Source organism: Chelon labrosus (assembly GCF_963514085.1).
Source record: "Chelon labrosus genome assembly, chromosome: 1".
Taxonomy (NCBI): domain Eukaryota; kingdom Metazoa; phylum Chordata; class Actinopteri; order Mugiliformes; family Mugilidae; genus Chelon; species Chelon labrosus.
The window spans coordinates 2,969,293-2,985,915 of record NC_140337.1 but is presented as its reverse complement, the minus strand read 5'-3'; the positions used below and the strand labels follow the sequence as shown (position 1 = coordinate 2,985,915).

Below are 16,623 nucleotides of genomic sequence, written 5' to 3'. Positions count from 1 at the left end.
GACTGACACACGCATCAACTTCCCTTAAATGTGTCTCTTCAGAAAAACTCTCCAGCAGAGCTGCTGAATGACTCTCAGCACTACACCCGTCATCCGTCAACCTCCATTTACCCTCCGCAATATTTACTTAACCACACAGAACCCACAGCTTCCTCCAGGAGGGAATACATTTCAAACCCTCAAGTGGCATAAAGAGACCGTTCACCAGCGACTGCATAAAACAGAAGACACAAAGCTAGTTTAAAATACTATTATTATTATTTATGGTACTTTTGTTCTCACACAAGTGTTTTGCAGTTACAAAAAGGCTTTTGGTAATGTATTCACAAATAAAAAAGAACGTGTTGTAATGAATCAAAATTACACAGAACATAAACAGAAGAAATACACTCTCAAATGTCCAACAGGTATCTTTTTTCCTCTCTTGTCAGATCAGTACGCTTCCAGTCAGTTTAGAAAACAGGTGGGATAGTACAAGAATACAGTGAATATGTATAAAACAAAAAAAGTATTATGTTTACTATTAAAACAGCAGAAGTCGTCTGGAAAGAAAATGAGTCAATCTCTAACTTAATAAACTTTAACCTGCTTGTAACCAGACCTTTGAAAACCAGACCAGTTTAATTCATCAACAGATAACCAGTGAAACTGATATAGGAGAAATCTGACCAAAAAAAGAAAAAGAAAATACACATTTCACTCCCCACTATCTTCTTCTGGAGTTTGTTTTGTTTGTAAAAAGATCACAGGATGTTAATTATTCAGAGTTTAAAGGAGGGCTGTAAGGCTAATAATTAACCAGAATAACAAGAATCTGCCTGTCTGCTTAATTTTGATGTTCTTGTTTAGTCAACTTAAAGTACAACTTAAGTTGTTGAAATGTTGGGCAACACATTTATTATTCATGGCTTACCACTCTCCACCATTCATGTTTTAGATATGAAGCTTAAGCCAGCAGTCTGTTAGCATAGCTTGGCATGAAGACTGGAAACAGAGAAAAACCGTCTAGCTAACAAAAATCCGCCTGTGCTGACAGTAAAACCAAGACTAAAACGAGCTAGCTGGAATTATGTTAATAGCCTTTCACGGTTGGGTGCCATTAGGTAGCATTTTGTCATGTGAACCGAAACGAGTAAAGACAAGCTAGTAAAGCTAGCTATTTACGACACAGACACACACTGGTCTAGCTGATTCTGACATTCCAAGCATTTATGTAAAGCTAAGCTAATGGGCTCCTATGTAGAAATTGCTAGCTTTTTACACTTTTTAGTATTAACAACCATAACATGTAAATTTGGGAATTTATGTTTCATTTTGTTTTCATGTTTTCATTTCTTATGCTAAACTAAGCAAAGCTAGTTTGCTTGATCCATGCGAATTTAAAACAAGCTAGCTAAAACAACCAGCTACTGACATGGTTTTCTACACTTAGCATTAGCAGTTAGCAATGCGGTGGCATTTCATAATACTTACTTTTAAACTGTTAACAGAAACAAGTAATAATGACAAAATGCTGGTGTGTAGCGCAAAAGCTAGCCATTTGGACACATATGTAAGCTAACTGTACTCACTTCTGTGTTGTTTTAACCATTTTTTTTTTTTATTAAACAAGCATAATATGCCACTTGTGAGCTTTGCTGGTGGGATATTTTGTTTTGCTTTGTAGAGTCAAGCTAGCTGTTTCCCCTTGTTTCCAGTCTCTATGCTATGCTACGACAAGCTAACGGGCTGTTAACTGCAGGCAAAGTTAGGAGCAAAATGACAGAAAACACTGTAAAAGCATCACTTAAACAAACATTTTGACTGAAAAAATATTTTCAACACAACTGAACGCTCCTTTGGATTCATTTACCGTCAACATATACAGTAAACTTTGACTTATCCAGGTCTTCTCGCTCAACTTTTACAACCAATTCCAGTCATTTCAAATATCAAAACCACTATATACATTATGAACACAGTATCTTCTGTACATAATGATCATTTTGTGACAAGTCAATGGAGTGTCAAACCCCACATTACAGTAACAGGAATACACAGAGATATTAAACTATATAATGCAGTAGTTAATAAGGCTGCAAATGGCATCTCACAATATTGGCCTTAGTGTATAGCGAAAGCACCAAAATAAGAATAAAACAGAAATTCTCCTTCGATTCTCTGAACCAGGAGATTTAAATACATAAGAAAACAAAACACAAATAGCAAGCAGCGTCTTAGTGACACATCCATCAAGCGATAATGTCTTTGGCAATGTAGTGTGGTAGTAGAAGAAAGTGTTGAGCGTTACAGTAGATGTTTCAGGCACAAAATGTTTAGCTAAATGTTTTATTTTAAACTCGACCAACGACTAATTCATGGCCTTAATGTGAATCTTTAGCCAGGAAGCCAACCCAAAGTCCACCTTGGTCTGGAGTCAATCCGTTGGGAACTGATGATGCTCCTGCAAAGATGTGCCAGGCCAATCAAATCGTTTGGGCGGTCTTTATGCAACAAAACAAAGTGACTGGTTATAGGACTATACAAAATAGTGTTAGCAGACATATTCTGATAAGAGTTGGTCACTGACCAATGAAGTCTCTTAATAATGTGCTTGCAGCATGTGAGATACAGAGGCTTGACTTTCTTCTTCTTCTTCTTTCCAGTCTTTGGCCTCTTTTGGTCTCCATTACTTAAAGTCCGTTCTATCCTGCCTACCTAAAACCTTTCAGGGGGCTGGTTTGTTCACGAACCTCTTCGTTCGTGTCCACTAACGTTTAAAGGAAACTGTAGACATGTTGGAATGCTAAATATGCTCATAACTGCCTATTTGTTAGCAGTGAGTTTTAGAAGTGCTGTTTGGTAAATAGCTCGTCTTGATGCTAAGTTAAGCTAACAGGCTGTAGCATATTTGGTAATCGCACAAATGTCAAAGGATTAATATGACTTTAGACCCCTTTAACACCATCAGCCATAACATTATGACCACTGACAGGAGAAGTAATTATCTCCTTATCATAGCACCTAGCATATATTAGGCAGCTAGGGAACATTATGCTGGTATGTTAGGGAAGAAGACGTGCCAAAGGAGGCAGTGTGATGCTTTGGGTAGACCATGGAAACGTTGTGCCCTGTTGACAGTGGCCTCTTTCAGTAGGATAATGCTCCCTGCCACAAATCAGCAATGGTTCAGAAACGGTTAAAGGAACTCAACGAGTTCAAGGTGTCGCCTTGGCCTCCAAAATCTCATATCTCAATCCAATCGAGCATCTGTTGGGATGTTCTGGACAAACAAGTGCAATCCACGGATGTCCCACCTGGATCCCACCTTGTAAACTTGCAGGATCTGCTTTAAGCATCTTGGTATCAGATACCACAGCACACCTTCAGAGGTCTAGAGGAGTCCATGCCTTGACAGGTCAGGGCTACTTTGCCGTTAAAAGTGGGGACGTACAAATTATTAGGTAGTTGGTCAAAATGTTATGGATGATTGATGTACGTAAACTGCATGTTTATGTCTTGTTTTAAACTGATGTCGACTGAGCTGAAGTCATCTGCTTTCCTCCTGGCTTTTGGACAGACTGCATGCTTCTTCTTCTTCATCATCTCTTTACTCATCAATAATGTCCGTATCCCATGGACATTCCCATTCCTATTCCCAGGCCCAGCCCCAAGCTCTCCCTCAGCCCCCTCAGCTGCTCCTCTCCCAGCCGGATCTTGTCCTCCAACTGCCTCTGCTCCACCAGCAAAGCGGCCTTCATCTTCACAAAGTGGCTGCAGAGGAAAAAACAAACAAAACATACAGTTCATCCTAAACGTTTAGTGTGTAAACCCTCGACACATTTTGTTATCTCTTAGATTTAACATGTATTAAGTGACATTTAAACTTCCTTTTTTGTGTAGTCACTTTATTTGACATTAAATAACTTCCCCCTGTGATCAGCAGTGCCGCTGCATCGTACCTGTAGTCTCTGTGCTGCTCTGGAGAGAGGCAGCGGGCCAGCACCCGGCTGACGGCCTGCTCTCTGCGGTCTACGTGGTCCTTCAGGTCCTGAGCCTCCGACAGCTGCCTCATGAGCTGACGCTTCTTCTCCAGCAGGGGGAGCTGCAGGGCAGACAAATGAGAGGACATTTTTATTTCTCAGCCTCCTTCAGTACATCTTTGCTGAAGTTACTCCATCCCACTAATCTCTTAATGCTCCATTCCTCCATATCTGATCTGATCTTAACTTACAACCCCCTACTTGTTTCACCACCTTTTACTTGTTTTCCGTCTTTCTTTATACACCGCGTCGGCCCTTAAGTTGTGTACTACTTCAGGAAGATGTTTGAAAAAAATGCCCCATCCTTTGTTTGTTCTTTGCCCTGCTCACCCTCTCGTGGTGCTCAGTCTCAGGGTCCAGTGTGTCCAGCGTGGTCTCCACCCTCAGCAGCCTCCCTCTCAGAGACAGCAGCAGGCTGACCACTTTGTCCAGATCGCCGATGAACATGCGAAACTTGTCCACCTCGTTGGGTTTGCACACCGACACCACCATGCTCTCCACCTGAGGGCCGACAGATTTTTTTTAGCCGTTTAATCTGAAGAACGTGCTTTGATTTGACGGTTACAAAAATATTTGCGAGTTGTAGCCCTAATGCTAAATAAATTGTGCAGTTAAAAGAAGCACATGATCAAACAAGGAAGTAAATAATAAGGCCGGGTTGCACTCAAGGATAGTTTTGATAATTAATCAACATTATAAAATTCTAAAGTTTGTACCCACCTCCTCTCCCAGCTGTGCGTTGGCTCGGATGTCATCCTGCAGCCCCCTCTGAGCTTCCCGAAGGACCCCCAGCTTCTTGCGGAGGCTCTCCATCAGCTGTTTCTGCACGGCACAGGATGAACAACGTCACCATCGCCCTGCTAGCCTCAAAAACCACTTCCTCAAACAGTACCGTACAGTAGCGCTACCTTGTAGGTGAGCTCGTCGTCCTCGTCCCTCTCTCTGTTGTCGGTGAAGTCCTTCATCTGTGACAGGAGCTGAGCCTTCGCCGCTGATGTGCTGTAATAGGACGAACAGCTGGAGCTCGCACCAGACCGCCTGAGAGGGGAGAAACCACCGGGAGGAGAGTTTATTTTATTTACACAGCATTACAAACACACACTAAGCAGGAATACAATTAATGATGTGAGCTAAGTGAATGTAAAAATAAGCACACGTAAGAAAATCTTTATCTTCTCTTCTATTGAGAGCTGAACAAGAAAAGGGGAATTATGATAATTAGAAATGGTTAAATGTTTATTCACAGTTTGTTTTGTTTTACATGTTCAGCTGCTTTCATCTCAAGTACCGCCAGCGACACTGTGAATGTTTGCGCTCTGCTCTACCTCCACCAGTTACAAGGAAATGTTGGATTATACACTGTACTTATTGTGTATTAATGTCCTACAGGACCACTTCAAGGAGCGGTCCATCCACTAACATGGAGGGGGTGGAGCTTATGCAGCCAGCCACCAGGGGGAGCTCTACTTGCGTTGGCTTCACTTCATACTTCACACTTTTTTTTTTTACAGTCTATGGTACCGGCGCACCAAAATGACACCAATAAACTGAAAATGAAGGCTGAGCATGTCGTCACCTAAAGTCTCGTGTCCCAAAAAGTCGCACCGGAACGCACCACAAAGACTACAGCCAACATCCAGCTGGCACATACAAAGTAACTCTTCATACCAGCTGGTAGGCAGCAGTCTGTATTCATCAACCAAAAGGCGAAACAGGAAGAGCTATTTGCTCGGAGGCTGAGAATCTAGAAAGAGCTGCAAACCATACAGAGTTGACCTTTCCTGAATGTCAGGCAGATGATCTACAGTTTATTCATTCTAGAGGAAGGAAACTAGGGCCACTGATGTCCTGACTCCGCTTGACATATCAATGTATAGCACAGTTGGCAACATTAGAATAAGGAAGATAAGAAAAGTACTTTATAGGTGAAGCTGTCTGAGTTCTCTTTCTCCAGTTACCATGTGACAACTGAGTCTGTAAAAACAAACCCTCTGTAAACTGACCATGGACATAATACGGAGAGAGACTACGGGAAAGAGGGAATGAGCTTAGTGACACTTGTTGTACAAATCAAATCATGTGTGTAATTAATTCACACCACATTCCACCACTCAGCCTCCTCTGTTACCTGTCCAAGCTGTCGGTGCTGTGCTCCGTGGTTTGGTATGCTCCTCTCCAGCTCTCAGTGCCCGGCTCTCCCTCGATGCTCTGGGGGAAGAGCTCCTCCAGGCTCAGCCTCTCCCTGCCGCTCTCTTCGGCCTCCAGCTCCTCCTCCAGAGAGCTGCTCTCGGCCCTCGTCCTGCCCGGCGGTGAACCCTCAGGCATTGTGTCGATGTCCGTCTCCAGGACCATGACAGGTAGGGCGAAGCAAGGCAGCTCGCTGGTGATTGGCACGTCCTCTGCTGGAAGCTCTTCGTCGTGGAAATCGTCGATGTCCGTCTCTATGGGGACGTCCAGGTCGGCCTCCAGGCTGTGTGCGGGGCTCGGGCTGAGGGTCGTCTCCGATTCTGCTCCTGGTTCGGGGATCTTCTGTGGCTCTTCCATATGGAAGCCTTTGTTGATGTGAAGCTGCTGCTGCTGCTGCTGCTGCTGCTCGTAGTTGATTCGATTGTAGTAGGAATCAGACGGTAAAACCCCACTAGGGCCTCCATTTTCTAAGACAGGGTGAGGTGCTGCGTTGCTATGAACTCTGGGAGACGGGTCTCTGTCCCACTCAGCTCCAGGTCTCATGCGACTCACACTAGTCTCTGCTGGTGAAGGTGGAGGTCGAGATGACACCATTTCTCCTCTCAGGCTACCCTCTTCTTCTCTATGGGGTGGAGCCACCGGTCTGAAGCCCCTCCTGGAGAACATAGGACTGGGCGGAGCAACAACGAAGGACCGATCCTGAAACTGAGCCTGATTCTGACTGGATGGGCCGTGGTCAAATGTGAGTTCCTGGGTTTGAGCTTGGTTGCAGCAACATCGCAGGCAACCCTCTGCCACTTCCTGCCTCTCTGGAGGAAGACTGTAGGACCTCTGCCTGGACGTTTCAGGAGGAGGAGGGACGTAGGAGGAAGAGTTAGCTGAGTAGTGTCCATCTGCAGTGCTGAGGGAGGAAGGGACCGACTGGGGAGCAATAGAAGAAGAAGAGGAGAACAGGGCGTGGTGAGACGCACGACGGCGGTGGAACTGCTCCCACTTTGGTGGAGGCGGTCTCGGTGGAGGCGGCGCCTTCTTTCTGTTCTGCCGAGCAGTACTTGCTGCATCTCCACCTCTGACGCCTCCTGCTACTTCCTCCACCTCACTCAGGCTCTGGCTGGTCGCCGCGGAGATTGACGGTGACCAGCGGTGGCTGCTGTCGAAGCGAAGGTCGTTTTCGGACATGGCTCGTCCTCGGAGCGAAAGAGAAGCCGGCGGAGGAGCGTAGGAGTACCCGTTGTGATCCTCGCTTGTGCTGGCCTGTCTGAAGTTCCATCGACTCTGATGGAGGTGGTACTGACTTGCGTTGTCTGGTGGTCTGGACTCCCGCCTCCAGCTTGGGTAGTCTCTGTGATGTGGAAATAGATATTTCTTTATTGAACAAATGCAGAGCACCTAAAACCTTACTATATGGGCGGTACCATATATGTGGGTCGACCACATTTATTGGTGGACCCACAACATTCTTCTAAGGCAGATCAGTTTTGGCATAGACCTTTTTCATGGCAGACATTTTGACATGTCATAGTATGAAAGCGAAGGTCCTGGTGTTGTAAATGCTGGTTCTCTGTTCACGGCACCCCAGTAAACTAGAAGGAATTCAGCTATTGCTCATATTATTCTTTTTACCTCTACCTTTCCTGCTGTGATACGTTGGTGAGCACAGTTTCTCGTTATGCTAAGCTATTTATGCTACACTAACCAGCTAAAGTCGCTGTGCAAAGATGTGGTTTGCCTAGAAACAGTTACAGCTCATAACGCCCCCCATTTTGCTTTGGATATAGCAATATAAAAATAGCTACTGGTAGCTAATGTTGCTGTTTAGCTATTAATGCTAAGCTAACCAGCTTTGTGGTCCTCACTTAACCAGCTTAGCATAAATAGTGCTAACCACCTTGGCCAGAAGACCATTAAGCTTGATAACACAGAAAGCTAACCAACATCCAGTATAAACAGCTAAGTTGCTAGCATTACCCTCTCTGCTAATCTGCTTAGCATTAACAGCTAAGCAGGTTAGCAGAGAGGGACACTAATTTTTTTATCACTGGTTACCAGTAGCTAATTTCTAAGCAGGTCAGCAGGGAGGACCACTATGCTGGTTAACTTTGTGTACATAGCTACGTTTGTTAGCTTAGCATAGCATAAATATTTGTAAATCTAAAACAAAAGGTAGAGGTTTTATGAGGAGTAATGAGCCATAACAATTTCTTGGGAAACAGCATCATTGCACAACGACTCCAGAAAATATCCAGGGTCTTGTTATCACACAGTAGTTGCCAGGATTGTACAGACCAAACCAAACAAACCTGCACACAATGACACACTTCTATGTTTTTAATTTGATATTTAGTGAGTTAGATATTTTTGCAAAGTACAAAGCCAAGATAATTATTTGACAATGAATCCAGTCTTAATGCTAGGATTTGCTCACCACCCCTTCTTCTAGTTCTGTGTATAGTACATGCGATAGATAAATCTTCGTATTTAACTCTTGCAGAGTATGAAGCAAATTAGTTTTCCCTCACAAAAAAACTTGGACTGTTCTATTTAGAATTTATTAGTAAATAAGAGATGGTCAAAGTTAAAGTTAAAGTAAACTGAGATGGAAATTGTTCTTGATTTTGCAAATTACAAACATTAAATACAGAGAGTGAAACTGGTTAAATTACAGTAAATGTTTCCGTATTTGTGTTCCAGACTCACTGAACCTTTTCTGTCTCGGGTCAAATATGAGTAGAGGCACTTTTTTACAAACCATGCATGTCCTTAAAGACCCCCTACACGCTAACGTTCACCATACGACCACATATCATTACGGTCACATTTTAAGCATGGCCGATTGCGCCGCTCACTTAGAGCTCATTATAGTCAAATCACACCCGGGCACGACTGAGTGGTTTCCGCCCATCACTGCACAATGGTTCGACCCAACCCAACGTCTCCAGAGACAATGAAAAGCAAGTGCAATGTCAAAAAGTCACAAATATGGAAATTATCTATATAAATGCATGTGTTGTGTTGCGTTACAGTGTGGGTTGCCAAAGGAAGTGGCTCACCTCTCGGTCAGACTGTACTTCCTGTTGAGCTTGGTCGTTTCCTGTTGCCGGGCGGGATACGTCTGTGAAGATTTAAAGCCAGTTATTAGCAACAAAGGAACGAAGGAAGACTTCAATCTGCTGCTAAGCACTGGTCAGCACACCTCCCTGCTCAAAGAAAGTGTTACTCCACCCTGCATTACACTTCAGCGGTGATAAGGTTAACTGACGTGGAGGTATTTTTCAATAAATATTAGAGCATTTTAATGTTGTAAATGTTGTTTATTTTGCACTTTAAATTTATTTATTTATTTTTTTACTTTTATGCAAGTGATTAGGTCGTATTTACAGAACTAAATATGTAACTCATGGCAGGATAAACTCATTACACTCTAATGATTGCTGGGAGTTACAGTCAGTAGAAAGGAGGTTGATACGTTGCTTAAACACACCGCTGGGGTCACCACACACAAACATTCCTGTGTTGAGATATTTTTCTGACCGTCTGCAATGCAAATCTGAACACCCAGATGGTATTTTTGTTGGAATAGTTGGAAGCCAATTTTACATATTTGGCCGTCGATTGCTGTCAACAGAGCATAAAATCGATCAAATGGTAACAACTGATAACTGTGATAATAAGCTCTATTTCACAAAAAAATGTCTTAAGGTACTTAAGACATTTTTATCCATTGTCTTTCTCGGGTTAGAAGGAACATTAGTGTAATTTCGACAGGTCAAGTCTTTGGCCAAGCAATTAGTGGAGAAGCCACTGTGCCTAGTCAATACGTGGGGAAAGTCTCAACTATTTGACATGTTTTGTTTGTTTTGTTTTTTGCCATTTTCAGATCCAGCAAGTTGAATAGGCTTCAAAGCTGGCGAAAGGGGTTTGAATAGTCAACAGTGCAGGACACAAAGCTACGGTCAGATGCTCATCAACTGCCTGAGAGCAGAATACAGCCAAACATCGGCTTGGTGTTACAGCCCCAAGACATTTAACTCCATTGTCTATTGCTGTTTCAAAGGACATTAGGTAATTACCCTCCTGCCCTAAGGGCCTAGTAGAACGTTTGCTGGGGAAAATTCCACACTATTCTTTGGTCAAGACCTTGTCATTGCCATGAGCCTGCCTAGCAATCAGTGGAAATGTCACCTTACAAAGCCAGTAAGTAACAAAAATCACAACTATCTGACACTTTGCTCAGGATATTTAGCAAATCTCTGACATTGTACTGACCAATTTTACAGATATATCCAACAAAAACAATGCTTCTGTTTCTCTGGATGTGGATATTTACATTCATCGCTGACATATTTCTACATAGGTTGTTTGTTGTCCATAAAAAAAGGAAAACTAGGGCTGTAAAAGTAAATGCAACAATAATGAATTTCTGCAAATTCATTTTAGAGCTTGGCCAGCAACTGTTGTGTCAGTGTACTCATTGGTCTTGTCAAGAGAACTATATAGCAGGGCTTTAAAGCTAAACATGCCATTCAAAGGTTTCTTCATATGTTTACGCTTAAAGATGTTTGTTTTGCTGCATCACTTCCTGATTTCCCAAAATATGGTTTGGGCTCATAGGGTCATAATTGAAAATAATAATAATAATAATAATAATAATAACAATAACAATAGTGGTGTTAAAAGCAAAGTGCTTTAATACATTATTGCATTAACTTTAAGTTTTGCCTTTATTGGAAGAAATAAAATCATCATATGTAGTAAATTTGCGATTAATTGCGAGTTAACTGTGGGCAATCATGCGATTAAATATTTTAATCGATCGACAGCCCTAATGAAACATTAATTGAGCACGTCCATGTCTAGGTTTAACTCCAACATACAGTTGCAAGAAAAAGTATGTGAACCCTTTGGGATTACTTGGATTTCTGCAAAAATTGGTCATAAGATGTGTTCTGATCTTCATCTAAGTCACAACAATAGACAAACACAGTCTGTTTAGACTAATACCGCACATTTTTCATGTTTTTATTGAACACATGTAAACATTCATAGTGCAGGGTGGAAAAAGTATGTGAACCTTTGGATTTGATAACTGGCTGACCCTCCTTTGGCAGCCTCAACCAAACGTTTCGTGTAGTTGCAGATGAGACCTGCATGGTCAGGAGGATTCCTGTTTACAAATCTGTTTCAGTTCAGCAATATTCTTGGGATATCTGGTGTGAATCGCTCTCTTGAGCTCATGCTTCAGCATCTCAATAGGGTGGAGAGGCAGCAAAGCAGCCCCAAACCCTGATGCCCCCTCCACCATATTTCACAGCTGGGATGAGGTTTTGATGTTGGTGTGCTGTGCCATTTTTTTTCTCCACACAGAGCGTTTTGTGTTCCTTCCAAACAACTCAATTTTGGTTTCATCTGTCCACAGAATATTTTGCCAATGGTGCTGTGGAACATCCAGATGCAAACTTCGAACGTGCAACAATGTTTTTTTTTAGACAGTAGTGGCTTCTTCCGTGGTGTCCTCCCATGAACTCCATTCTTTACTTATGTTAGCACATGTCAGAGATTTCTGTAAGTCTTTAGCTGACACTCTAGGATTCTTCTTCACCTCATTCAGCATTCTGCACTGTGCTCTACCGTGGACACATGAACGTCAAGGCTTTTAGAGATACTTTTGTAATCCTTTCCAGCTTCATGCAAGTCAACAATTCTTGATCGTAGGTCTTCTGAGGGCTCTTTTGTGTGAGTTATGGTTCACATCAGGCGATGCTTCTTGAGAACAGCTAACGCAAAACTGGTGTGTGTTTTTTACAGGGCAGGGCAGCTTTAACCAACCCCTCCAATGTCATCACATTGATTGGACTCCAGGTTGGCTGACTCCTGGCTCCAATTAGCTCTTGAAGAAGTCATTAGCCCAGGGGTTTACATACTTTTTCCACCCTGCACTGTGAATATTTACATGTTGTGTTCAGTAAAAACATGAAAACATATAGTTTTCTGTGCGTATTAGTTTAAGCAGACTGTGTTTGTATATTGTTGTGACTGAGATGACGATCAGAACACATTTTATGACCAATTTATGCAGAAATCCAAGTAATCCCAAAGGGTTAACAGAATTTTTCTTGCTACTATATGTGTTACCAAGCAATTACACAAACTTGTCAAGAACACTGCTAAAGGTTTGGGTTAGAGTCTGAACTTCACACAATAGAAATCCTAAGGGAAATGGCAAGTTATATCAAGGTGTAGCTTTAATGTTCATTTAATGAGCTCGGATGTAAAAATAAGATGTCATCTATTGCCAAAAACAATTCACATCACACAGCTGAGCTTCACAAATGAAAGCGCACTGAGTGACAGACCACGAATAATAATTCCATTTCTGTATTTTCACATTCCTTCTCAGTCCAAAACACACACACATACTGGAATATGAAAGCCCACACCTTAATGAATGAACCCTGGGTCCCCATTTCATTTAAAATAATCACACATCCAGCACATTTGTTACCATTAAGAATATAAGATGTTGTCAGCAGTAGATTTCAGTGCATGGGGTTTTCACTGTGACATCAAACCAACAGCTTTTGATTTGAAAAGAATCCCATCGCAGAGGAGGCTCCCCTGAAGCCTCAGCACTGCAAAACCATGCGAAAACAACAAACACTGCTAGAACTGAAGATACATTTAGTCCAAAACAAACGTCAGCTTGAATTGCTCAGTGTATTGATAAGGGCACTAATATGCTGAAGTTCATAAAAGTTACAAAAGTTCAGCTGAGAGGCTAAACCCCCTGCCAAGAGTCTCGAACCAATTTGTGGTAAAGATGTAACCCGACGCTGCCATTACTGCTGACACAAGTGTCCGCCATTGTTGCCCAATCTCTCTCAGTTCCATGAACTATTTAAACGACTCGCTGACTTTTCAATGAGAATTTCAGACTTTGACCACATGCAGGATGTTAGGTTCAACTTCAAACCAACCGTTTAACCACACTGGAACTTGGACCGAGTGTCCACTTAGCTCCAACATCCAAGAGTGGCTACTCAGTCCCTTTCTGGTGCTGGCTGAAAGACTAAAGATAGTTGTCAATCTCCAATGGTCAGCTCAGTTCAGTCCAAACCCACAGTCTGATTTCGGGTCAGCTGCAAAGTTTATCTTTCACTATGAAAGGCGTTACTTGATTTCAGTGCTGCTTGAACATTGACTGCTATTTAACTTAGCAAGCCTGCTACTGGAAATCAGTTCTGAGGCCAGACTGTAAGCCTCAACTATCTAGCAGAGCCAAACATGTGCTTTTTAAAACCTTCTAAAGCTGATAAAACTGACACTGAGTATGGAAAACCTAACTCATTCATGAATGCATAAATGCAGTGTGTCTTTCTTCAATTATCAAACCCAGCCGGCAGCACTCTTACCTCAGTAGGAGTGTAGCTCCTTGCTGTGTGTCCCTGCTTCTCCAGTGGCTGTGAAGCGGTGTTGACTGGGTGAAAAGCTGATCGTAAGACTTGATTCTGGGTTTGGCTGTGGGAGAATGCCTGAGGCTTGGGCTGGGAGTTGTAGAAGTTATCCTTGTGTTGGAAGTCTTGATTTCTTTCTCTGCGCGAACTGCCATAAAACTCCTGATATGAGGTGATCTGAGAATTTTCTTCCCTTCCCTGTTCTCTTTCTCTCTCAAGCTCTTTCTCTCTTTCTTTTTTGAATCGTTCCTTCTCTCTGACTCTCTCCATCTCTTTTTCTCTTTCCAACACAAGCTCTCTTTCCCATTGCTTCACCGTCTCCTCTCGTTTCCTCTCCTGATGAATCTCCCTCTGCCTTGCATGCTCCATTTCTAGTTCCCTGTCTTGTCGTTCCTTCTCCTGCTGCCTCTCCCTTTCACGTAACCTCTCTTCCCGTTGTTGTTCCCTCGCCTTCTCCTCCCTTTCTCTAGCATGTTCCCTCTCCTTCTGCCTATCGCTGACTGTACTCATGGACTGTCTCCTAGCCTCCATAGTGTTTGGAGGCAAGGCACCTTCCTGCTGAAGTCCCCCTTGGTAGGAATATCTCCTTTGAGTTGGATGCTGACTGTGCTCTACCCCCTGGTGCTCCGGATGGCTGGAGGTTTTTTTCTGCCTGTAACTCGACAGCGTTGAGACATTTGACCCAGACATACCCTTGCTTGTCTCTTCAAAAAACTTCATTCTATCTGCAAATGGAAGGAGATCCGATTCCTCTGTTCGAGAAGAGGTACGAATGTAAGTAGACGTGGATGAGGAGGTGAAAGTGCAAACCCCATGCCGTGACCCTGTGACTCCTAACACCCTCTCACCCAAGAGTCCACTCCGTTTGTCTCGATCAGGTTCTGGTTGGAGTTTATGCTCAGGGGTCCAACGCCAACGGCGGGCCTTCCCAGCAGGAGCTGGTTCCTCCACAACTCTAATACCAACACCAAAACTAGGCACGCCCGGATCTAGAATCTGAACAGATCTGGATAGGTTGTTGTTCTGTGGGTAGGTTGTGGACTGAGTGTGCAAAATAACATGGTTTGATTCATTTGAGATGTTTGATGACTTGACAGGTGCCAAAGTCTTGGAATCATGAGGAATAGCTGGTGAGGCAAATGCAACCTTGGCAACTCTTTCCTCGGCAGGCAGGTCTGGGTCAGCCCCCTCCTCACTGAGATCTGGACCCTCCTCCTCCTGAACAGTTTCTCCGCTACAGAGCAACCCTCCTGGGCCGTGACTGCGCTGAAGTTGGGCCTTTTTCCTCTGGATCTCGTTGCGGAGGTTAGTAGCAAAACGCTCGTTTCGACGACGGTTCCTTCGATGGTTCCTGGATGAATTTGACTTCTTCACACATGCCTCTCCTGCTACATCCTCCACCTTTTTCCCTCCCCTCTCCACCACCCTTTGCTCCTCCAGTAGGGTATCCACGCTGGCAGCAGCACTCAGAGGCTCAAAATCATTCGCCAGTATCTGGTCAGTGCCCGATATTTCCTGCGCTGACAATGCCGTGGGTTCCAATGGTACGCTCACGGAGCGACCCCAAGGTATGTGATGATGATTTGGTAGGGGGGACCTGTCATTTACACTAAGCCCTTCCTGCCTCTCACTTGAATCTCCATCATCACCATCCAAGAACACAGACCCCGGGGTTGAGCACCGGCTGTCTTCCCATTTATTTGACTGGGTATGACATAACTCCTGGTCGTCCCTCGCAGGCTGAAGTGATGACGGTGACCACTGGCTGCTACAGGGGGACAATGAGGGATTCGAAGGGTTTGATGGATTGTGAGGCTCTAATGGAGACCCATCACTGCTAAACTGTGATAACTGAAGTTGTGTAGCAAGGAGCTTGTCAGGGGCACTGTTGCGATGTAGCTCCGTAGAGGATGGCTTACTCTGAGACTGCCCTTGAACCTCCATAGAGGATTCTGCTGGTAAAGAGCCAGGACTAGAGGAGGTGGAAGGGACTAGGGAGGTTGTCACTGGGTCAGGGAGGTGATCTGAGGCGGCCTCTGATTTGAAGTCTTTATTAGCACTAGCGTCACGCCTGATGTGTATCATGTTATCAGTCTGTCTTTGGATATAATGTGAGTCCTTGTTTAAATTTTGGTCACTTCCTGGTCCAGAGAAGCCATTATGAATTCCTGATTCAACGTTCAATGAGGACCTGTTTTCCTCATAATGACAAGAAACACTAGAATTTTCAATAGGAGCAGAAGCGCACCGTTTATTAGCAGGATTTGGACGACTTTGGGTTGCCCTGAAACTGTCCTTCCTGGTCGGAGGCTGTGGAGGGTTCCTCTTTCTTTCCGCTTCTCTTTCTCCATTTCTTACAATCTCAAATTCTCCTGCCCTGCGCTCCCGTTCATAGCAGCAGGATGAGGGCCTCTCTTTCACCTCAACTGGCCTCGGCCTTGGCCTGGTCAGCGATCTGGATTTGTGTACAATCTCCTGCACTTCATCCGAGACTTCAGCGGATGACCTCCCTAGGGTTGAGGTTTCACTATCGGGGAAGCTTCGACAAGTTGGCCCCAGGCTCTGTAGAAGGTTATCCATGGAGGAGGATTCCCCCTTCCTCAGTGGCACCGTTGCGTAGTCGGATGTGTTTGAACTGGCTGAAAAGGAGCTGTAGGCAGAGTCCCTCTTGTTGTTGAACAGGGTGGGGTCGACGGGTGAATTATGGGAGTCCGAGTACGGCTGTGTGCTGGGTGTTGGCGTGTCCAAACTCTCCATGGAACCCAGGGAACTGCTTCTGTCAGTGGAGGAGTAAGGTCTGGACAGCTGACCCCACTGCATGGACAAGTCACTGCAAAGAGAGACATAAGTGTTATATATTTCAACAATGGGAACAGTTCTGATAACTTGGAAGACAGTGTTCAGTTCTGTCAAATTGGAAGAAATGCTCAAAAGTCATCTTTATTATTGAAGTGACAGGTTGC

At 43.9% G+C, this 16,623-nt stretch overlaps 1 protein-coding gene across 2 annotated transcripts in view; it reads right to left on the bottom strand.

The window, feature by feature from the left end:
* Positions 1-246: 246 nt before the first annotated feature.
* Positions 247-16,623, bottom strand: part of shroom4 (shroom family member 4) — a 67,728-nt gene continuing 51,351 nt past the window's right edge. For both annotated transcript variants that reach the window (XM_084560792.1, XM_084560793.1), the window contains 8 exons: positions 13,619-16,490; positions 9,260-9,321; positions 6,151-7,551; positions 4,931-5,060; positions 4,743-4,844; positions 4,353-4,523; positions 3,942-4,084; positions 247-3,753 (listed from right to left, as the gene is read on the bottom strand). In XM_084560792.1, coding sequence (XP_084416918.1) covers positions 3,597-3,753; positions 3,942-4,084; positions 4,353-4,523; positions 4,743-4,844; positions 4,931-5,060; positions 6,151-7,551; positions 9,260-9,321; positions 13,619-16,490 — 5,038 coding nt within the window. In that variant the 3' untranslated portion in view covers positions 247-3,596. The remainder of the gene's footprint in view (positions 3,754-3,941; positions 4,085-4,352; positions 4,524-4,742; positions 4,845-4,930; positions 5,061-6,150; positions 7,552-9,259; positions 9,322-13,618; positions 16,491-16,623) is intronic.